Here is a 24,339-nt window from a genome sequence, read left to right on the forward strand (position 1 = left end):
ACAGAAGATGTGTCTCACCCACTGCTTTCTATATCTGGGTTTAGGGTAGGATTTCATAAATAAGATTTTGAAAGGTATCCCGAGAATACGATGATGATGCATAAATGCCCGAGGGCAAGAGGGTTTCCATTTCCCCCTCAGAATGTTCAGAAACAAAATGAGTTAGAATAGAAAATCTAATTATGCCAGCCAAGGGAGGAATGAAAAATCCAAACTAAGGAACACAAAAGCAATGAGTGGGTGGCGGAGGCTTTCAGTCTGTTCTTTAATATCAGCTGCCAACTGTGCAGGGAGAGACATTTGGCCGTTCCCAGCATTCTCCCTTTAAGTACAGTAGCAAGCCTATTTTATTTCTTCTGACATGCAGTAACTCCCAGACAACACATTTGTGGAGAAAATGGAGATGCATTATTGAACAGTTTCATGAGCTAAGATTAGAAAAAAGGGCCACAGCACAAGTGATGGGCCGTGAGTCTCTAAAGATAGAAAGGTCATCTATCACTGACATATAATGGACAGACGAGGTGTCATTATCCATTTTCTGCTTGATCAGCATCAAATGTAACAGTAGGTTTTCATTGTGAGCTGCAGATAGGACCGGGAAAAGAGCAGATTGAATCTATGGCGGGAGAGTGTGGGTGTGCGGGATGGATTGTTTTGTCATTCATTATGAATGCCCAGGGGAAATGAGCTTTTTTTCCTCCTACCATTTTGAGCTATATTTAGCCAGGATTTCCCTTCAAAATGCCGCAGTATGCCTTCAATGCACACATATACTGTACTGTAGGATGAAAAGGCATTTTCTTGCATTTGCTTGATACTGTAGGTGACGAAATAATATTATAAATTATTTGAAGTTTTTTAAACCTTTACAGATAATAACTCCAGACAAAAAAACAAACTTGAACAGATGCCAAAAGCCTTTTACATTTGCATACATTTAAAACAGCCTTTAAAATCTTAGACTTTTTTGTTGTTGGGAAAAATCAGCGTAAAGCCCACCAATAAATCAAAAAAATCATTGTTAATCCTTCTGAAATCAAAAGGATTGGTTCAAGATCAATTGAACCTGGAGCTGTGTAGAACTTAGTCTTTATGTTACAAGCAGCTGTGGAACCTCTGTCTTCAAAACAGACCCGACTGGCTCTTATGCAAGCTACAGACAAGCTACAGACATGCTCCATCTTCACCTTTTTATAAGTTTGCTTGTGAACACCAATACATTTCACAAATAACAATAAAATATGCTCCTCCAGTGAATCTAAGAATACATCAGGGACGCAGTATTCTTACTTTTCTCACAGACAGATGATAGATCTTGTTCTCTGAAAAGTGTGGGTGGCACTCTGTGCCTGGCTGCGAGTTATTAGGTTATGTAATTCTGTGGCGTGCCCCTGTTTGATATGCTTGTGCTAAAGAACCTGGGTCTTGTGACACATTCACACACAAGACTGCTGCCCTCAGTCTATGCACATTAATTTCTCAGTTGTATGAGAGAGGCCAGTTGTTCTATTCATGTCCTGGTAGGGGAGCACATCATCAGCAGTGTGTCTTGCACAGAGAGATTTCCTAGAAGCAGGGTCTGTCTGTCATCGTTGCACTACAGAACGACTGCTGTTGCTTTTGAGAGCTAGTTGTTGCAGCAAAGGACTTTACTCCATTTGGTCACCTTACTAGTTTGAATGGATATACCATTTCCCCACATTGGAATCTTTTAGTTTTAGTGGTTAAGTGCCATTCTGGAATATAATAAAAATGCTTCCTAGTACAAGGATTTGCAATGAGCACACTTATGGTGTAATATCATCATATAAATCAGTACCCGGGCTGCAAGTTCCGGGCTTGAAATGTAAAGCCAAAGGGAAGTACCTTAAACCTTCATTTTATCTAATTTCGAGCTGGGGGTGACTTCACTTGCTACAAAAAGAATTGCATAGAAGTCAATGGGAAAGGGACCCTACTTCTCACTTGATGAAGCTCAGTACACATTTATATTAAATTTATGGTCTCAATCACAAGTTTTAAGTATTCAACTTTAAACATGATGTTCATTTTGATGAACATTTTATAAATCAGGGTACCAGTTATTTTAAAATAGACAATAAAGCAGTGCATGATTTAGGGCGGGGCTATTCATCAACCTGTCAATCAGGACTTGGCAATGCTTATTAATGGCACTATGGACATTAAAGTACTCGTTAACTTGTGGGTGTTCTCCGTGTTTTCCTCTTAAACTTTAACCTTCTCACTGTGTGTTTTCTTCTCATCAAAGTTAATTGGAACATTTTGGTTAACTAAAAATGTCTTATTCAGCATTTTGTACCACCTTGTTAACCAAAGCTAGTGCTAGAATTAGGTGGTATCTTAAGGGAAACTTTGCCAATTTTAAACCAGCTTGATCAGTGTACTGCCATACATGCAAATGAATGGCGCCACTGCCCAGAGGTCTCCATTCACCTGCCCGCAAACCAGCTGATGACTCGCATCAGCTGGTTGAAATTAGGTGACTTAAGCATTTAGCGTAATTATTGTATAACATATTCCACAGTTGTGATGTGCTACCAAAGGATAAAAAGTACGTACAAATGATAAAGTATAGTAAAAACGTTTTTTTCCTGTCCTTGTCATAGCAGTTGTGATAATAATTTATTACAGGTGTGTCCTTGGCAGGCAAGCTATAGCCACACTACCAGGATTTATATACTGTACATATGACCTCTACTACATTTTGCAAAATAATGAGCTGAGAACTTTCAAACTTGGTGAATACTTTTGAATATAACCTCCTAGCTGACATGTTTATCCAGAACTGCAGCAGCTCATGTTTGGAAGCTGGAAGAGTAGAAAACACCTTTCTCAAGTGCACAGCTATAAAAAAGACTCTTATTGTCATCCAAGGACTTCAAAAATTACTCTTTACATAAGAAACATGAATTGTGTCTATACAATTGGAAGGTGTTGCTAATGTAACAATGAGGAAAACACTCAGGGGGGGCAAAACAAGTGAGAGACAGCCGAGCTTACTCGTAAAGTGCAGTAAAGTTTGCTTTAAATTGATTTAGCCTACACAAATCATGTCAATGTCCACACCTGCTGCAGCGAGGAGCCTTTTCATTTACAGTGTTTCATATCTTCGAGGCAACAGTAGGCAATGAGTAATTTCTCATTTCCTCTAAAATACACCCACAAGTACCCCCAAGTAGTCTACCCAGTAGCCTACTTACTAAAATACTTACAGTAAGTTGTTTCTCTTATGCTCTAAAAGTCCCAATTTTTTCTCCCTCCACATAACAAATAAATAGAATATTCTGTTACTATTATAATTAAAACATTTCATAATTAAAACATAAATAATCAGATAGCAATGTAGAGAACATCTCCTTTCTTACTTTGCAAGTTTCATCTCAATCTGCTGGCGAATTTCCTGGCGCTCCTGGTCGCTCCTGGCTGGGAAGATATTCCTGTCTTCCAGCTCCTGCTTGCTGGGTCGGTTTCGTAGTTTGACAGTTAGCAGCTCCTTCCTTAGCCTGCGAGGAAGTGTGCCTGCAACCATGCATATACGCATTAACACACGGGAAACTCTAACTTATTATCTTTCTTTGTATACTCTTTGTAAGAATTACAGTGTTTTAATATTCATATATTAACTATATGGAAAATCATAGTGTAATTGAATGTAATTTTTGCATTATAAATCACACTTTTAAGCTCTTCAACCCACCAGAGATGACAGAGTCATTCCAGCCCTCCAAGTCGGTGGGCAGGCCTGAGGCGTTCGAGAAGCACTGGTCCAGCCGCACGTTCTCCTTATTCTCTTCTGCCTCCTTCTTGGGCCAGTCGGACCCTCCACCTCCCACACAGCTGCCTCCGAAAGATGATGTGTGTTGGTTCTCAGAGCTGCAGGAGCGAGAGAGCCGTCCGTCTGAACACCACAGCCTTGGGGGTGAGGCCTGCTCATACCCTTCATGGACACTGAGGGGACGCAGGGAGGGGGGAAATGTAGGATAAATGTTGATAACAGTGGAAGGATAACATCTGTAATTTAAATATTTTAAAGGTGTCATTTCACAAAACAAGGCTTAATCTATTCAGCGAGATATTTTAACAAATGGTCGTATTGTCAGAAATGCAAGATTTGTTAGCAAACCTCATTATAGTCACTTAAGCATTAGCTTTAACAACAGTAGGACTGAACAAAGCAACAATTGTTATTCCCATTCCCAGTATGTCTGAGTGAGGACACTAATACAAACAGATGTATGGGGTCAACCTCAGGACTCACATCTCGTGTCTGTTCTTGGACGCGAAGGCTCTCTGCAGTTCCTCCATAATGCAGCTAGGGGGCATGGGAGGGTGCATCATATTGCCTATATGTGGGGACCCTGAGATGTTGGCCATGGGCCCTCGTAGTGACAGGGTCATTGAAGACATGCTTTCTGTGGCCCTGGGTGGCGGCTCCTTGGGGAGGTAGGAGTTTGGCAGGTGCGTGGGGAGCGACACAGGGCCTGACTCTGAAAGGGAGGGATGACCAGATGAACATTGGAGGTTAATTAACAAAATCTCTTTTTTTCTTTAATTTGCTGGAGTATATCTGTCTTATACTTAGCTGAAGTTTGGGAAACACAAAACATCTCTACTTGGAAACCCCTAGTACACTTGACTTGCACATATGTTTAATATGAGCGTAAAATTGAACATCTGGAGGGAAAATGTGAACACAGGAAGACCATTTCCACAAAAAAGAGAGAAAACTACTTTGCAAATTTGTCATCTGCAGTCTCATATAATAAGAGTTTGAGGCCCAAAGAGGTCAAATTGTCCAATACTTCAATACTTTAAGCTTGGAGAAAGATGAGGCGCTTTGGTATCTCACCTGGTTGAGTGTGCGCCCCATAAACTTAGGCTCGGTCCTTAAAGTAGCGCCCCGGGGTTTCAGTCAAAAAGTCAAAAAATTTCAAATTTTAGTAGTAGAATTTTCTTTTTTTGTTCCCCTCCCATTGATCATCTCAGGACCCCTCAGCTTCATGTTTTATGAGACATAGTGCCATTTCCTTACAGCACTCACCATCTCCAGGGCTCAGCTGGGGCAAAGGTTTCAAAGGTACTTGTGGTGGGGACGTTACTGAAGGACTCTCTTCCTCTGGTCTTTCTTCCGTCGGTTCGCCCGCGCCCTGTAGCCCCTCAGGTAAATCCCCGGCAGGGTGCACTTCCTCACCACCCTTGTCCTCCGGGAGTAGTACATTCTCCTCCACTCGTTCACAGTCCTGAAGAGGGGCAGCTACTGGAGTATGTTAATGAAGGGGGGAGAAAACATTCAAAATTCTGGTCAAATTAGTTTTAATGTAACATTTTGCCAAGCTGTATAGGCTCTACGAATAGCATCGACTACAATGATACTGGAATAAACTGTATTGTTCTGGTTTTGTACATACAAATACGCATATTGTAGACCTCTCATGGCAGATGAGAGTGGAGGCAAAGAGCGTCATTGAATAGTCTTTTGGTGCCCTCTAGGGGCACATGGGTAGGGACACACTGATAGAATGGACACACAAATGTCTCAGTTTCATAAAGCAATAGCTTTGTGGATTACATCAAAATAAAAAGGGACAAAATTAAGTCAAAACGTTCCTCAGAATACATACATATAGCACTGATTAAATTATATCACAACACCAACCACTTTTGTGTAAGAAAACAGTCTAAACCTCGCCTTGCCTTCATTCAGATTGGTTTCACAGCAATCTTACACTCTACACTCTTATATTGATCTACTATAAAGCTGAGGTAAATTCACACCCAGCCACTTAAAAAAAAAACAAATTCCCCTCATCTGATGCTTTTGCAGATTAATAATGTCCATTGATTAGTTGTGACTGTGAGGGATTGTCCTACCTGGAGGGGGAAGCTCCTCTTCAGGACCAAGGTATTCCACACTGCTGACTGTGAAGTTTGGGTTCAAAGGTCCCCCGAATCCTCCAAGCAGGACCGTACCATCTGAGCAGCAGCCATGGGTGGGAGAGTTTGGGTCGTGGCATAGAAGACTGCTTGATAATGCTACATCTGTGAGAGGATATGAAGGAGAAGTATGTCATTTTGTGATTTTTCTGTTATGGAAAAACAAAACTATGTCATATCCATATGATTCATCTGCACTAATAATGCATTGCTACTGAAGCTTAATCTCTTCCATTTCTAGTTGTCTCTTTTCAGACGGCTGATCTATAAAACAGCATTTTGAGACCGTCTTACTTCCTTGATGTGAGTATTGCCTGTCATATTGTGTAGTTTAAACTAGGCCTGCACAATTTGGTGAAAAATATAAACATGAATCAAATTTTTTTAGCTTAGAATTGATATCACAATTCTTTGCCATAATTTTTTTTCTCACAAAGCGTAATGTTTATTGTACACATGAACAATGACAAAACCAAAAAAAATTGGCAGTACCACACAGATTGTTTTTGGCATCTATAGCACATTGCGCATCACCACAAGCCTGTAACTAAGAGAGGCCTCAATGAAGATAAGGGAGAGCATAGCAGCGCTTGGGAGCGCTTTAAAACCTATTTGATACAGTCTGTTTGAAACTCACAGAAGCAAGTAGTAGTGTTTGTGATCTAGTTGCCTTGTAAAATTAAATGAGATTCAAAGTTTTTTTTTTATTCAAAGTTGTTCAAAAAATTAAATTGGGAACAGGGTGAATCAAGATCACAATTTTACAACGATTAATCGTGCAGGCCTAGTTTATACCACTATAACTAGGTTGATTTTAGGATTTATTTTCACCTTGTGCCCAATGATTAAAAGAAACAACTTCCAAACAGTGATATAATGTGAATGAAAATAAATATATATATATATTTTTTGTTAAATAAATGTATATTATCTGAGGGGGATATTAGTTGATTAAAAGGCAGGTCCTGCTACTGGAGGGACGGACTGAGAAACACTGCAACAGACCTCTGATATGACCAACCATTTCCTTAGTCTATATCAACGACGTTTCATTTACAGGATTGTTCCGGTGACGCTGGAAGTTCAGCCGGATATCCCTCACCTTCCACTTTCTTTGTGTTAGCATTCTAAACTGGTTGACTAAACTGTACTTTGGTCCGGTGCTTTGTGCCGCCCAAGATGATTGTTATTGGTTTAAAGAAACCAGAGCAAGTTTTTCTCTTATCCTGGAATGCTGTGTGGACTAGCCAGACCCTCCTCTGCAGCACTGTGGAGGAAGGTTTGGCAGTGTGAGACTACCATATCCCTAAATGACATTCACTCTTTCTGTCACCTTGATTCAATAGCACTCTCCATTACAGCAAGAGCATCATATTTAGCCACGTGTTCATACTCTAGATACCTGCTATGCCTGCTTTTAAAAGCAAGCACACAAGGTGACTAAAAATATCAACTTTCAGTGGAATTGTATTATGACGATCTGATTGTATCGTGTAATCATTTTACAAAAAAATAGTCGTCCAAATTAATGATTAGAAGAGAACTGTAAATGAAGATTAACCTGAGTTTGTGTCTACTATATCTTGTGACTGAAATGTGATGGTAAAACATGAATTCCTGTGCAATAACCAAGCATCACTGTCTCTAATTAGTCAGTTTATTGGTTCCACTTATTATTTATTCATCACTCTCATTCTCTATTTTAGAGCTGTTCATACTATTCAAATTGTAATATAATACTTATATAACAACATAATCCTTTTTATTCCAGCACCCTTTGCACTATGCTCCACAAATAAAATAATAATAACTGTCATAATTATAATTTACTCCTGCTCGTTTGTGTATGTGTGTCTTTGTGCTTGTGCGTGTGCGTGTGTGTGCGTGTTTGTGTGTGTGTGTGAATCTACAGCCACCCTCTACCATCACTTCACCCACCCATTCAGCACTGTACCTGTGGAACTCTGCTTTAGCTTCTCATTTTTCTTTTTCCTCCACTTCCAGGGCTTGAAGATGCGTCCCAGGGTGGCTAGCTTGCTGTTACGTCGGATGGGTGGAGTGTGGACCCCGGACACCAGACAACCAGTCCTCAGCACCATCTGCTGGTCCATCAACTCTACTGCAGTGACAATGGCGTTAGAAAAGAAGTCCAAGAGATGCAGGAGGATGAAATATGGTAAGGAAAGAGTGGGAGAGGGTATATAGTGGAGAAGGAACAAAAGCAGGGAGTAAAAGCAAAGAGGGCGAAGGACAAAGGAAGTATGAAGGTCAGGACACAGGGAAGAAAGAAAAAAAAGTGCAAAAGTAGGTGAAAGGAGACAGAGAGAGAGGGAGGGAGAGAAACCAGAGCACAATTAGTATGCTCACCTTACTAAATAAACCATGATGGACTCCAAGTGCTGTGAACAGATTGAATTAGAAAGAATAATGTGATCAAGGCACACTCCATTCCGACTGTTATTTCCCTGCAAATCCCCCCCCCCAACTGGGCCATACGTCACGTATCAAAATAGATATCTCTCACAGTCCAAATTTGGAGGGAACCTGGGAGCCCACAGACACAGACAACCACATGACGCTACAAAACATGCATTTCCCTGGAAAACGACAGGTGTGTGAGCATTGTGCTTTCCCAGAAACAGCATCAGAGGGCTAATTGTTTTATTGTTTTATTGTGCCAACCTTTTTTGTTTCTAATATACCACTCCTCTCCAAATGTACAGTACATGTTCTCTGTCCTAGCTCTCACAAGACATAGCTCCCCAAGTGATCAGTGTTCTCAAGAGTTGCAAATATCCATATGTTCCATAATGCCATAAAACAGGCAGAATCATGAGCAGCATGCATTGTATTTTTTATAATTTCATCCCCCAAAGCCATGATGGTATGTGTGTTTATGTCTGCACTGATCTTATGCCTGAGGATGACTGAACCACATGTTGTCATGTTCCTGTTATGTGTTGCATACAGGCAAGTACTTTTTATCTTTTTCTTTTTTGGAATCCTACCTAGCTCTCAAAGTGCTTGCTTATTTTCAGTGAGTCTATGCATGAGTATGCATCCATGATATTAATTTATAGATGAGATGTCCCCATCTTCTTTGCTGCCCCTCTTGCACAGAGAGCTATTTCTTTCTTTAAAGGAAATGAGTATTTCGTTAAAGGAAGGCTGTGACTCATATAAGGCAAAGTGGGGGTCTACAGATCCATGTGTGAACATTGCTGCTGGGTTGTAGTCACAATGAGAGCCAAGAAATAGAAAATGTACAATACATTCCATGTATGTAAGAGCTACATGCGTCAATGTGACACAAATGCAGCTGTTTTTGCCTTAAGGAGGCTGATATCTTTGTTAAAATATTCAGCTGAGGAGGAGGCGAGTATGATGGGGGAGGTTGGGGAGAGGAAGGGATTGGGGAGGGGGGTGCAGAGGGGCTCAGGGTGTGATGTGGAGTATACAGTGATGGAGGAGAGAATACAGCTGACTCCTTTTCATGCTTTTTTGCATTCCTTTCCTTTTTCCCTGAAGCACATGGGTATGGAGCAGAAAGAGGATGGTGGTGGTGCTGGAGAAAAAGAGAAGAGCAAAAGAGGAGAAACAAGGAAGGAAGAGAAAAAAACAGTAATTAAGAGGAAAGGAGAGAAGAAATAAAGACAGGAGAGAAAAGGAAAGAAATGCTTGTGTTTATAAGAAAAGGGAGTTTAAAACAAGGAAAGGATATCCAAGAAAGAAGAGGAGAGGAGATTGGGAAAAAAGAGAGAAGAGGAAAGCAAATGCAGTGGCTAGAAGAAAAAGGGTGTGAGAAACGAGGAGATTAAAAGAAAAGAAAAATAAAGAAATAGAAAAGGAATGTCAGAAACAAGAGGAGAAGTAAAGTAGAATATATGAGATGAAAGGAGTTAATTTCAAGTTAATATTTGACCCTAAGAGTTCCTTGAAACAGGTAAGTTGACCATGCACACCCCTCACACAGTGTCATCATCACTACTGTCACACACACAGAATCCAGGTCAAGCTTGAAGGGAATGCACCCAGTCGTGCAGAGAAAAAAGCTTTAGAGAAGAAGAGGGGGAGCAGGAGGGGTAGAGGCGTTGTGTCTGTATGAGAAGCAGAGTGTGTGTGGAGAAAAAGGAAAAGGGAGAGGAGGTGGGGTCAGGCCCGCTGCTGTTGCCATAGCTACCACATCCACATCCAGATGCTGCCGCAGCAGTGGGAGCCAGCGGGAGGAGCAAGTCAGTCTGTAGCTTAGAGGAGAGCAGAAGAGCCCCCTATACAGACAACTGCCTGCCACATCTAAAGCCAGTGTAGGCACCTGGTGCATTGTGGGTAGGGGGTGAAGCCACATGGAGGACAAGATCTGTCTGCATTTTAGAAAACGGAAACGAGATAGGCGGGGGGAGGAGGAGGGAAGGGGATTCCAGGGAGAAGTGAGGAGAAGGAGGGATAGGAGGGGGCTGTTGCTATACGGAAGAGCTTGAAGGAGAATCTGGAATCGTCCAATCATGAGGCAGCTATCATGAAGCAGCTATTTATGATGCATATCAAGTAACTCTTCATTTTTCATAGAAGGGGTGGTTGTTAAGATAAAATAACAGAAGCACAGGAAATAGGTGAAAACACATGCATGCACATGGAGATTTCTTTTATCCGCCGGATTAGGATGTATCAAAATGTGTGTCACATAAGCATGAATGAACTACACTCACCATGTGGCGATGATGTGCGATTCTAATTAATATGCTAACGCAAATAGGATGTATTAAATCCATGTGTCACGTGATGCAGTAGACCAATAGCCATTTGCTATATGCCCATAGTCCTCTCCAACGCAAGTCTCCACACACTGTAATTCCAATCAGGGGATGGCGGCTTTACACAAATTAAAAGCTTAAATTCCCAATAGAAAATAAATCTAATTCATAAACAAGCTCAGGGGTGCAGGCAAATATAAACTTCGAATGCTACACTCTGTTCTGCATTAGTGCATTGTGATTTCCAAAATGATTTAAGAGTGGAATAAAGTAGGCAATATGATAATGTGACTTGGCAAGAAGGCTACATCAGAGTGTGATGGTGTGCCACCAGGGACCACACCCCACTTAACCAGCTTGTCAGCACATTCATGAGCACACAATCTCTTACCACATGCACACATTGAGCACAACCCATTCCCAAGTGCCTCTGGTGGGCAAACTGTTGAAACACTGACAATCATAAAGATTGTTAGTGAGCACTGAATACAAATCTGAATCTGTAAGTGGCCTTTTTAGATTTTGCAATTAAATGGATTCACACGCAGGGATGGGATAATATCAATAGTTCAGGCATAGTGTGAAGCTGTCTGAGGCAAGGCCTTGCTCTGATAGTCTGACCTAATGTGTGGGTTTGGGTTTTTAAAGCTCTCTCTGTAGTATTAAAACATACTTTAGAATATAACAACACCACTACAGTATTAATCTAGTAGTTTACTGGGACTCAATTTAAGTCAATAATGTTTGCAGTTTTTGAATGCATTACAAGTACATTGAACATTCAAGTATTTATCATCTTTTTTTGCAAGCAGGTGTTGAAACCTCTTAAACACAATCAGCACTCAGATCTCTGCAGAAGAAACGCCTCGAAGGGTTGTCAAATGATTCAGAAAATACTGTTATTCTTGTCGGCAGCTAAATTCAGGATGAACTGTAACTGTAACTATGAACTTTGAGGATCCTTTTACTTTCCTCTAGCGCCATCATTAGGTCAATCAACACTGCCAGATTTCTGTTTATTTACATTTTTGCCCGATAATTTTGCCCTTTGTACAATGGTCCTCAATAATTCCAAAAGTGCCATAATGCATAAAATAAAGTAGGCTATTACAAAAATATGGACACATACCCCTTCCACACATCAGAGCTTTGTCAGCTTGCTTATGGTTATGACTACAATAATTGTTCTCAATATATGATCGTTATTTTAGAGTTCTTTATTTATAAGAGACGACACACATTAATCAGCACGAGCACAGAGTCCAACATGGGAAGGTTTTTAGCCTTTGGTATGATAGTTTAACATTTTCCATCTGGCAACACTGTTTATGACCAACTACCTACAAAAGTTATGAGTTTCCCATCCGCCCTAGCTCTACTTGTATTTAGTGCTGATTAGCAAATGTTAGCATGCTAATGTGCTAAACTAAAATGTTACAGGTAAACACTATACCTGGTAAACATGAGTTTCTTAGCATTGTCATTGTGAGCATGTTGCCATGCCAGCATTAGCATTTTGCCTAAAGCAGGGCTGTGTGTCAATAAAGCCTCACAAAGCATCACAGAAACTCATGTAGCATGGCTGTCGAATCTTGTTACTATACTGTCCCTGCCACAGGCCCATCTAAACCAAACCTGTGGCTAGTTACACAAAAATAAATCTCACTGTGCAACCTTTCTGCTCAACACACTGTGTGTATGCTTCCGTGGTCTCATCACAGCTATAAATAACATCAGATCGACCCTTGACTCCCATCATCTTTATCAGGCCACATGGTGCCTTGGTTCCTCACTAAAGCCACCCTGCTCCTTCCACGCAGGAAACTGACAATGTGCCCTTGAATAGACCATCTCCTTACCCGCTGCCACGCCAACTAACCTCCTCACTTTACCCCCCTGGCTTTACAACTGTGCTGCCATCTGTCTGTAGCCCCGCTGCCTCGAGGGCCCAGGCACAGTCAGGGCACACAGTAACAACTCGCAGGGAGAGAGTGAAGAGCGGGGCTGATGCAATAAAAAAATGAAGAGTATGTATGAGGGACAAAGGCTCAGATCAAGAATGGTAGTCAAGTGCAGAGTGATTTGTTAAAAGAAAAGCAGAGAGAATATCACACGAGGACTATTCAGCCTCTAAAAAGAACAAAGTCCACCCAACACAGACTTTAATTACTTTTGAAAGCCTTGTAGCATAAAGCATTATTCGAGATTTACTTTGTCACTGCTCTGAATTTTGTCCCAGACAAATTCCTCCTGTGTATAGTTTTGCATGTAAATTTCATCAATATTCATCCCATCGAACTGTGTTTCAACAATACATACAGTAAATAATAAAAAAGAATAATGAGTAAAATATCTTTGCTTCTATTAAGGTCAGTTTCATTATAAAAATGCATTTTCGACAGTTCTGCAACTGTACATTCATTAGGCAGATGGCCATAACCACCGCTGAGGATGCAGAGGTCATGTCCTTGTTTTTCTATTTTTGTATGTATTTTTTTCCCATTTTTCAAACTGCAATGTTCTTCACTAGGCAAGGAAAGAATAGTTGTTTCTCAAATGAAAGTTCCATCTAGAGTACAACACTTTTACACACATTTTACAATGACAATTAAATTTAATTATTTATTAAAGGGTAACAAATACTCCTTGTATACTCTACTGAGCTGTCCATATTAACCTTAATAAATAAATACGTTCTGGCCACACAAAAAAAACTAGCTGTGCTTCTCAGGTAAAATCGTTCCGATGACTCATCCAAACATGTATCTGTACTGTAATTTGTTTGGGAATTAAATTAGTTTCCGGGAAAACCGAGTAGCATGGTGTAATGCTACATGAGTCTGCAAAGGTCAAGCCTCCAGATCAACAAAGTGATTACAGCCCAAGTGTGAAACTCCAGCGTGTGGGATGCTGGCATCAACAGAACGAAATGATGTCAGTGAAGCCAACAACCAATTGAAAATGCCCAAGGCCCTTGTTTGCTGCCATATGTTGGTGTTGAGAAGGACTGGTGGCAGCCTTTGCTGCAGCATTAACAAGGAGAAGTGAGAATCCAGTTCCTTCTCACTTTCTGATGATAGGCTGTTTCTCTGTTTTCACTCCTCCATGAAATATGGTTGATAGATAGATGCTGGGACAAGTACACACCATCTACCTTATTAGATTTTGGTGGTGATTACAGGAATGTTCCTTATGACTTTTGTCAAAATTGAAAATCAATTATCAGCAAGTGCACATTAAAGCCAGACCAAAGATTCTTTTGTACCTTAAAATAATGTTTCCAAAAATCATCCACGTTTATACATTAAGTATAGTTTACTTGTCATGGAAGTACAGTACTACTCTGCCTGTAAACTGTACAATGTGTTATGTGGCTCTGATGAGCTTTGTCAAGTCTGAAAATGATGACACCTAGTACGTCATCATGGTTACGTGGGTTCAGCTTGGAGACTTTTAATTGAAAGACTTTGTTAGACAGCTGGGGGTATGGCATTTAAAAATGTTATTTTAGCTTGACTTATACTCGTGACTAACAGTCTGGCTGTCTCAGCCCCTCTGTTCCCTCAAAACACACGGCTTACCTCTTTAAAGCAAAGCATCTTCATTCCACTTAAAGTAAATTATGCTAAACCTTTAAACTTAATCTCTGACAACTATCTTGAATGTTGATGGAATTGTATAATGTTTTCAAATCATAATTATTAACTTTTTCAAAGTATTTTTCTACAACATCGCTATATCTCATATTATTATAACTAGATTCATTAATACATAAGCAAAAATCAAAGTTAAAATTACCCACAATTTTCTTTTTTTTATCCTAGTTATTACTTCTTAAGAGTTTAACAGTCAGACACTCATCTGCTTCATCAGGACTGGGTGGGGGTGGAATGGAAACAACACACTAACTGTCATCACATTTTGATTTGAATGTTGCTCTAGTGATTGGTGATTGGTGCACGGAAGTGCACAGCATATTTTTCCAACTGGGCCTCGCCCACACCAAACCAAGTTTAAAAAGCACAGACACAAACACAAAAAGAGAAACCTTTAAGGTGCTTTAAGCGATGTCACGCGTTTTTTATATACATATATATTATATTTTTTGTCACATACAGAAATCATCTTCACACTATCCGCGAGCTGCCTGTCTCCAGAACACACATTAAAAAAAACACAGTCTTTGTAGACAACCCAGGGTCTACAAACAGCAACAACAACAATCTGTGCCAACCTGACCCACCAAACATTACAAACAGCCTTCCAGTGTAATAGCCAACCACCGACAAGAAGGACTTGGGGATGGGGATTGGGGGGTTAGTGCATGAATGCATAGAAGGGAGGGGGAGGGGATGGGATGAGGAGGAGGGAGGGGCAAGCTAGCCTCGTTTTGTTTGAAAATATTTCAAACGTCAAAAAGAAGTGCCGTCACCAAACATCGCTTAGAGCACCTTCAAGTAAAATAACCAAAACTGTTCAGGACTTTGAGTTTATATTCTCTTTTCATTTTTCATTTTAAGTAGCTTTTGTCTATTAGCAGACTATTTTGTCTGTATATAATACATTTAATATAAAATGACCAATAATCAGACTGGATAAAAGTACTGCTTATAAGTAACAAATACAAATCTGGATGACTTTTATGACACATTTACACACAGACATACCTTTTGCATTCCAACCAAATAAAGACTGTCATCAGCCATCACATCCACGCAGTGGGCCGAAAATGTTCCTGATAAGTGCTTTTTCTGTCACCCACACAATAGGTTGAGCCTCAGAAAATGTCATTCCAACCTGCTCACCCAACAACAACCACTAGAAGACGAAGACCCCTGAATGTGACCAGAAAGACATCTAGTCCATAGTTAAGTGTTGGGCTACGTTCCCATTATAAGAGATCTCATCCTAATCAAATAAAAAGCTTGCTCCAATCAGGTAATGGAAGTTTTGGTTCAATCTTTGTAACTTAGGCTGCTCCTGCAGTCTATCACATTAATTTAACAAAGATTTTATACTGACTAATTCAGCTCCTTCTATATGTTCAAAAGTGCTGTTTGCAAAAATTTGCCTCTCCACAGAGATGGTTTAATTATGAAGGTTACACTTTTATACGCTGATTACTAAAAGTGGCGGCTGGCGTTGAGTTTCAAAAGACTTTCCCAGCAACAAAAAAGTCACAGCTTCAATGATGCAACGTGTCGATCAAAAGGATATTCAAGCGTCCTTAAACAATATCCTACAAAGTCTTTTTTAATTCCTCGAGATACCAGCAAATGTAAATGTGGCAGCCATTGCGTCTTGGAAGCAGCCGCTACTCTCAAAGTTTATGCTCAGGTTAATTCCCCATCGGTCTTCAATGGGGTGTAGGCGTTCAGTCAACGAGGCTTGTTATAGACTCCAGTGTCAGAGTCAGGTGGGTGAGCAATGTTGTGTAATTTTTTGTTCTTGTTATTTCCACTGACTTAGTTTATGTGCCTAAAACATTTATATAAAACATACAGAGTGTGTGCAAGAGACAGAGAGGGAGAGCATAGGAGAGTCACCCCTGATTTCCAGCAACTGCGGATCGGCTTCAATGCGTATTGGCTGTGTGCTCCGCCATCCTTTGATACCCACCAAGTCCAAATTTGTTGTGGAACGGTTGTGGCAATGACAGCTGAAGTCACAGGGACACACAAGATCTCGCAAATTCACATATGATTGCGTGATAAAACAGGATACAGTTTCTATAAACAGAACCACAAAACCTCTGACCTGTTGACTTTAGGCCTATCTCTGCCCATTATGACCTTTTTAAGGTGTAGTGCTAGGAAATATGATCTGTCGTGAGCACGGTTTATTTTATATTAATAATTAACCAGATGTTTTATTTTGGTCCTGCGCTTCACTTCCTGTCCTGCATAATCTGCCTGGAGCTTTCCAACATCCGACAAAAATAGGAGCTCCGCGTATCTGCTCCGGAGGGCTGTGGCTCGCCAGAGCAATGACGGAGTCGGAACGCAGCCGTGAAACACAGCCGCGAAACGCAGTCAGTGAAAATACACACATTGACTTTAATGGAAACCTGTTGACTCCACTGCCGTTCAGGAATGAATCCGCAGCTTTTCCACACTTGGTGGAAATAAGGGCCAATATTCATTGCACCCACAATCTGTGTCACTACATGAGTGTGTCTACATGTTTTTGTGTCTACACTTGATGCAGAAGCTGATAGCTCAGTTCCACTGGGCTCCCGTCACTCTGCAGGGAGGAGAGCACATCACGGTCTCCAGGCAGGAAAGACAATGGGAGGTGCACAGAGGAACAGTACAAATCACCACTGTTAGCACTGTCATCTTCAAACAAGTTACCACAGCAAAGATGCCACTCACATTGCATTCCCTCAAGCGTGCACGGTGCGGGCCTATTAAAAACAACTTGATGTATCAGCCCGAGCAGTGGCTGGATTAAGAGGCAGGGAGCCATTTTTCATGATGTTATCGTCCGAAAAGCTGGGTTTATCCCATGTGCTGGACCTCAAATAGATCATGCCCGGGATGAACAGTGCCCAACAGCTAATTTTGTGTCGCCAGACAGTACAGACATGAGTCAGTGTGCTAATTGTCCAGTAACCTCATTTGTCAGGGGTATCCAGATATACTTAATCAGGGCATGCGTTACATACATGGTTGTATTTGTCATTACACCATGTAATGACCTTGTCAATAGCCATCTCATGCATGTCATCGAAAACATACGGAAGACATGGTGTCAAACAAATACGCTGCCTGCTGGTTCTGCTTAGCGATCTGAGATAGGAAATGTGATGTGTTTGTAATATATATTAGAATTGGTTTTATGCCTCACACTCAATTATAAACACCTACAAGTAGATCCAGATCTAGATTATGTATCTCTTGCCTGAAAAGATTTTAACAGAAAGAAATTGTTGCTGTTTTGAACATTTGTCTTGGTCTGAAGCAAAAATTAGTCAGTCCTACAGTAGAATTTGTTGTCAGAGCTGTCTGGGATTGACAGTAGACAGGACAGTGGACAACTGTCCAGTGGCCACATTCACTTGTGTGACCACAAAAGCTTCCCTGCAGTCGCTGAGTACCAGAAGGATGCTGCCGTAACAAAAAAGACATTATCTGGCATAGTTAAACAGGTTTGGGCCATGTGATGAAACAGTTTTGATGGAGGGGTCCTAGAAGCCCCTCAATCATCAGTAATGACAAACTCTGTACCACAGGCTTGGCCACAGTTCTAATAGTCATTTTAATAAGATTGGATTTGAGCTTTTGGCTTACATGGACATATGGGATGATTGCATTAAATAGAAGTTGTGCCTGGATCTGCACAATGTGCTTTCCTCATTAATGTGTCAAAAACAAATATTTTTGGGTCGCTTGCTTTCCCAGCAGATCAAGAGCCGGCTGAGTTGAGGCATCTGTGATCCAGGGCAGACTGATCGGCACACTGAACACGGCCCTGCTTGGTTCAGCAGCCTGCTGCAATGCAAAGGCTGACGCTGTCCATGGTGCTGAAACTCCCTCTGCTATAATAAATTGAAAATGTTATAGGCTATGTTTGTAATTGTCACTTCTCAATACCCACTAGATGCATTCGCCCATTTCAAAATATAAGGTCAAATATTGAGTATTTATTATGTGGGGGATATTGAATGAGTGAAAAGCAGAGTGCTTTTAAACACAGCCAAAGACTCTCAAACCCTTCACTCACTTCCCCAACAGCTACTCTTTTTACCTCAGATAAAGTCAGTCCAAAAACAAAATGAAAACTTCTATTCATTTCCCTTTTATGACTGTATTACTTTTAGTATCTGATCTGGCAATGCATTTAATTTACCATCTTCTGAGAGGCCCTTGCAGGGATGTAGTGTAAGTGCTTATCAAACAGTCACTCTATAGAAAGCCTAACACCACTTTCTTTCATATCTGTGGTGGTTTAAATTCAGTCTGCCTCACCATCCCTCCCTTACTTTAGAAGCTTTGCCTGCTTTGGGTTTGTCCTCTTTTTTCCTCTTTCCATCCCTAATGTATTCCTCCGTCCTGCTGGTCCCCTATGTTTCTCTGTCCCAGACAGGAGTGTTTATTGGTGATGGGGCCCGGGACTCCCCTCTGCCCTCTTCATCTATCTCTAACTGAATCTGGCAGGTTTGTTAAGAGAAAGGGACACAGCGGCCATGAACAGGTGTGAGGATGAAATACATTGATTTTCTGTGTGTGAGAGGAAAAGAGTGAGATAGGGAGACACCAGGAGTGCTGCTCAGTACTGCTTTGGGAGAGGTTGGAGCAAGAAGGTAAAAATGACTGTTTTTACTTTTGTATTATACCTGCCTTACATAAACAGCTGTAATAAATATTTTATATTAAGGGGAAATCACATGACTACTTGAATGAGAGAAGAATTGTCTGCAATGATGAACCCACACACTGCAGTTCCCCTTGCGTCTTTCAGACCTCAGTTCTGTTTTGGTTTCAGATCTCACCATTTTACAGTTCTGGTTTACTCTCACCACTCTCATTGTTTTTGTCTTTAGTCGTTTTTGGCAGCAACAGGCAGCTCTTTTCAGCAAAAAACCTCTGAAAACCCTTATCCTCTGTATGCTACCTGCCCAGCACCAAACAACGGACAGACATTAGCAACTAGCCGGTGAACATAGTAGAGCATTTAGCTTACACAGCGGCAGATTTATTTTCAGGAGTTGGTGGACACCAAAAACAGTGCTCCAATATTTGGAGTGAATTTTGGACCCCAAATGGCCCAAAAAACAGCTATAGTATGATTTGCAGGGTAGAGAAATTAGGTAGGCTAAACTGGGGAAAGATGTTATGCACAATGTGACAACAAGAATGTGGCTTTCGTTTCGTTTCGTTTCGTTTCGTTTTTATTTCACACGTCATCACTGTACATTCAATCACAATTCCATGAGGCACAACAATCATATACAGGACGCATGAAATGGGAACCCCAAATAAGCAACTAAAAGCTTTTCAGAGGGGGCCCGAAAACAAACACACGACAACCAACACACCTCCAAAACTCAATTACCATGGACAAATAAAACAAACCAAAAAAAAGCTTTCCAGGTATCAAGGACGTAAATTATGGTTTTGCATATTTTAGAAAAATATCACCATGGGAACATGAAGAAGATGTTCTTGTTTATTGTTACATTTCATTGTTTAAATAACTGATCAATTGATTTAAAATAATAGTTTTTATAGAGAGAATTGTTTGTCTTTCATCAGGTTAAATTTTCTAGCAAAATATCTTAAGGTTGTCATCCTTTTCAGCCGATTAGTAGATTGTTTAAATCTCAGCTTTACTAAATGCACCAAGAAGTAAGCGTTGCCAAAATAGTACCTGCTCACAAAAATAACTGAACTTGAGAAATACAATCAAATATTCTCCATGTTTCCTGATCCATCTCAAGGTTTCAAGTCTCTGCAAAATGATTGTCACATTTTATCAGCATTAAAGGCTGCTTGGATGTACCGTATGACACAGCCAAAGCTAAGGTGAGTCTATGAGAAAAATATCCCTGAAGAGAAAATAATATAGATTAAGGTATAAAGAGGAATTCAGCATTATTGGTGGAATCACTTTATAGAACTCACAGAAAATGTTCCAGTATGCAGAGGCTTTCCAAATCAGACCCACACAGTTGCCGTCTCTTTGTTAATGGTCTCCTGTAGACAAGGCTATCCATCATCTCAACGTGGCCAGTTAGCAATAGGGACAAGTTCTTGGCTTTTTTTCAACAAAGGCCACCTCCTCATCTCTTTCTCTCTTTGCTATGTTTCCCTCTCCTCCATATCCTCTCTTCCACACCGATTTAGTGTCCTGTCCTTTTCTTCTCCTTTCCTTCCCAAAAATGTCGCCACTGTTTTACTGACTCAATATCCAGAGGAGTTTCATCACTTAGCTCTTTAACCTTCACAGCATAGAGCATACAACTTCCTGAATTCTATTTAACCTCAGCCTTAGGCTAAATACTAGCTCCATTACATACTGCCTTTAATTTGGGTTCTCTGACAAGTGTTAAGGGCTGCTTGGGTCTTCATTCTCTGATCTCCAAGGGCTGTCAGTTCAACTGCCTGTCGGTCTCGTTCTAGCATACAACAGGCATAGCCACACATGGCTCTTACACTGTCAAATGCCTAATCTGCTCCCGCATCCACAGAGAGCAGGCATGATGTATAGCTTTTGGTTGTTGTCATCATTTTTCTGCTCCTTTTTCATGGTTGGCTGAAAGACAGTGAAGGCGTCCAAAGAGAGCAGATCTCAGCAAGGCGTCAAGATGCAGCTTAACACTATGGTATCAGTACAGTTGGTACAACATGCAGTTATGTTACAGAGAGAAGAAACAAAGACCAAAACAAAGCAAAATTGCCAAACATCTAATGACTCTAGCTTCTCAAAATATACGTATTAGCTGCACTTGTAAATTGAATATCCTTTTTGTACAGTTTGACAAAACAAGACATTTGACAGCTATTTTGTAATGAAATTGTGATCGTTCTTGTGACTAAATTATGTTCCCACAATTCTCTGACATTTTACAGAATTCTATAGAATTAAGCCATTGTGGGATGTGTTGCAAATCAGTGAGCAAGTATTTAGTGCACATTGTTCATTTTCTGATAGAATTGACCTAACCATATCAATAAGCTGGTGACAAATTAAAAGAAAAACTAACGTGTAAAAGTAGGAAAAGCTTCAATTCTTCTTGAAATCGATTCTCCAAGAATTTAACTGAAGGGACGATTACCATTCCTCCATGTCACTCCAAAAGCTCTGATGACTGTGAAGACCACAACTTATGAAGCATACAGCATACTTTTAATTAAACTATTTAGGTACTGCTCATACCCTGTATAGAAGTATGTTTTTAAAATGATTTATTCAGATTGGGTTATAGGTGACGGTATAAAAAAACTAATAATGTTATGGAACATTTTAATGAATGCCGCCCAGCCTTACCAAGGAAATTAAACTATTAAATGACTGATGAGCCAGTGCGTGTATCTGTGGGCTGAAAGATATGTTTCATATATTACAATTTCAGCTTTAAATCATACAATCCTTTGCTTCCCAGAGTCTTAACTACACCAATTAATAATAACAACATTTTATGATGGTGAGAGCAGATATTTTGTTAGGCAACCAGGAAGCTACTCTCAGACTCTAGATGGGTGAGTGTTTCTCCTTGGCCTCTGTGGGGACCTTTACAGCATAAAGGAGGAAACAAATAACTCTTCAGTGGCTACTACTAACAGGTGGCCTTGACTGACTCACAGTCCCTGAATGCTGACCCTGACAAACAAGCAGTGACACTGGTGTGAATTACAACTCCACTACTGAAAATCCAAAGTAAGAGCTTAATGATGCTGGACTTCCTGTAGGTGTAGGTGCAATCTAGCTACAGTATATCCTGATACTGTAAGCTCTGTGTGTCTATCATCTCTTTTTGTGCTACTGCATATTGTGTTCTCCTTGAAGACAGCTGAAGAACAATTCAACAACAAAAAGACACAAATTTGCAAGATTGAAATGTACCTGTTACTTGTTGCATCACATGGCCGGTGAACACACACTGGAAGTCCAGAGATTCACTTTGAGAATTAGGGCTGCACCTAACAACTTTTCTAGTGTCAGATTCCCACTTCTTTCCATTTCTTTTAGACTCAAAACCTCTCAGTCACTGTTGCTCTCTCTGTTGTTTCCACTTAGTAACACGTATGATCCACAGCTGAATGCAACAAGTTCACGCCCTGTTTCTTGACTCTGGAGGTTAAAATTATTCAGAATAACAGATAGAACAGAAAAAGTTATTTTGAGAAATACACTAACTGGCTTACTTGCTGAAAGTTAGGCTACTGCAGATGATAACATTGGTACCACACTTTACTTTACAGTTAATATGAAGCTACAGCCAGCAACTGGCTCACTTAGCTTAGCACAAAGACTGGAAATGGGGAAACAGCTAGCCTGCCTTGGGAACAGCTGGCAGGCAACCTTCAAGAAATAGTCTGACACATACCCCTGTAAAACTTTAACTTGTTGTTTTTGGTGCTGGTAGGTGGAGTTTGTTAACTTTGGACTGAGCCAGGCTAGCTGTTTCCCCTGTTTCCAGGTTTTATGTTAAGCTAAGATAACCATCTCCTAGCGGTTCCTTTATATTTAGCATACAGGCAAGAAAGTGGGGTGAATCTTCACAAGGTTCTCTGAAGTGTCTTTGGGCAAGAAAGCAAATCACAACCAGAACTGCAGGTGATAGATAAGTAGTCCAATGTAAGAAAACAAATAGATAGATAGATAGATAGATAGATAGATAGATAGATAGATAGATAGATAGATAGATAGATAGATATATAGATAGATAGATAGATAGATAGATAGACAGATGTTTATCATCAGATAGAATGGTTTATAGAGTTCATGTGTGCATACAGTTCAGTTTTGTATAAGTGTATGAACGCCCAAATGTGTAGGTCTATATTTTCGTTTACATATTAATAAACATCTTTATTTTTGTTGCTACAGCAACTCATTCAAACCTTAAAACTGGCTTGCTTTTTTACACATTACTATCATGTCACTAATTCCTGTGGCACTAATCTAATTTTGCTTCCATTACTACTACATATTAGTACACATTAACAAAGCCGTGTTAAATGAGGGGCACATTATATAAGACCTGCTGACTTTCCCATATTTACTTGTCAAGGCCTGTCCTGAGCGTAAAGGAAGGTATTACGTACAAGACACTGCTCTGGTTTGGGGTGAGTCATCGTTACAGCTCAATATCAGCTTTCACAGGGTTTGATATATCTCCTTGTTCATGAGGGGCTCCACTTATAACTGAAATCTTCAGAGATTATTCTGATGTGAGATTTTAATCCAGGTATCAGTCAGACTGACGAAGGAGGATGTGACCTAAAAGATCCCTGATCAGCGGGCCTGGTGGTGTGAAAATTGTCCTATAACCGTATAAATTGGGTCTGACTGTTTGTGGGTTTCGGCTGCCATGCAAGCTAATATCCAACAAGTTGAAGTTAACTTTAGCAAGATGACAAATTCCTGTGAGGGACGTTGTTCTTTCATTTAACCTGCACTCTGACTTCTCAAATGGAAGGGCAAGTAAAAAGCGATGTTCTCCATGGCAGCATTTCTAGTTGCGCTGGGTTTTCCAAAAAAGAAGTAGATGGTCATTTGCACCTACAGTAATGCTAAAACAATAAGTTGATTAAAAAAAAGGAAATACATTTGTTAGTTCCAAAGGATGTGTTGCTTCTCTCTGTATCATTGTATATTGAATACTTTGGGGATTTGAAGTGTTTGTCCAACAAAGCAAGCATTCTGAAGAAATTCTCTTTGGCTCTGAGAAATTCTGATAAGCATGTATTACTCTTTTATGACATTCTATAGAGTAAAAGTGTTTAGCTGCGGCTTTGCACATTTATATCAACACACACACACACACACACACACACACACACACTGTTGGGAATTAAAATGATGTGCTTAAACATTGTGTTTAATTTGCATTATACATTTCAACATCTGAGATTTTAACTACTAATGGAATGAACCCTGAGAATGGAGCAGAACACACACA

At 40.3% G+C, this 24,339-nt stretch overlaps 1 protein-coding gene across 3 annotated transcripts in view; it reads right to left on the minus strand.

Annotated features, from left to right (window-relative positions):
• Positions 1 to 24,339, minus strand: part of phactr3a (phosphatase and actin regulator 3a) — a 30,952-nt gene that overhangs the window by 4,047 nt on the left and 2,566 nt on the right. The window contains exons 2-7 of one of the 3 annotated variants that reach the window (XM_034876519.1): positions 7,913 to 8,074; positions 5,896 to 6,063; positions 5,066 to 5,281; positions 4,283 to 4,511; positions 3,722 to 3,972; positions 3,390 to 3,543 (exon numbers count right to left, since the gene is read on the minus strand). In XM_034876519.1, the coding sequence (XP_034732410.1) occupies positions 3,390 to 3,543; positions 3,722 to 3,972; positions 4,283 to 4,511; positions 5,066 to 5,281; positions 5,896 to 6,063; positions 7,913 to 8,074 (1,180 nt within the window). Of the gene's footprint in view, positions 1 to 3,389; positions 3,544 to 3,721; positions 3,973 to 4,282; positions 4,512 to 5,065; positions 5,282 to 5,895; positions 6,064 to 7,912; positions 8,078 to 24,339 lie in introns of all 3 variants that reach the window. The other 2 variants (XM_034876518.1, XM_034876517.1) reach the window with 2 other exon arrangements.

This window comes from Etheostoma cragini, chromosome 7, assembly GCF_013103735.1.
Source record: "Etheostoma cragini isolate CJK2018 chromosome 7, CSU_Ecrag_1.0, whole genome shotgun sequence".
Classification (NCBI taxonomy): Eukaryota; Metazoa; Chordata; class Actinopteri; order Perciformes; family Percidae; genus Etheostoma; species Etheostoma cragini.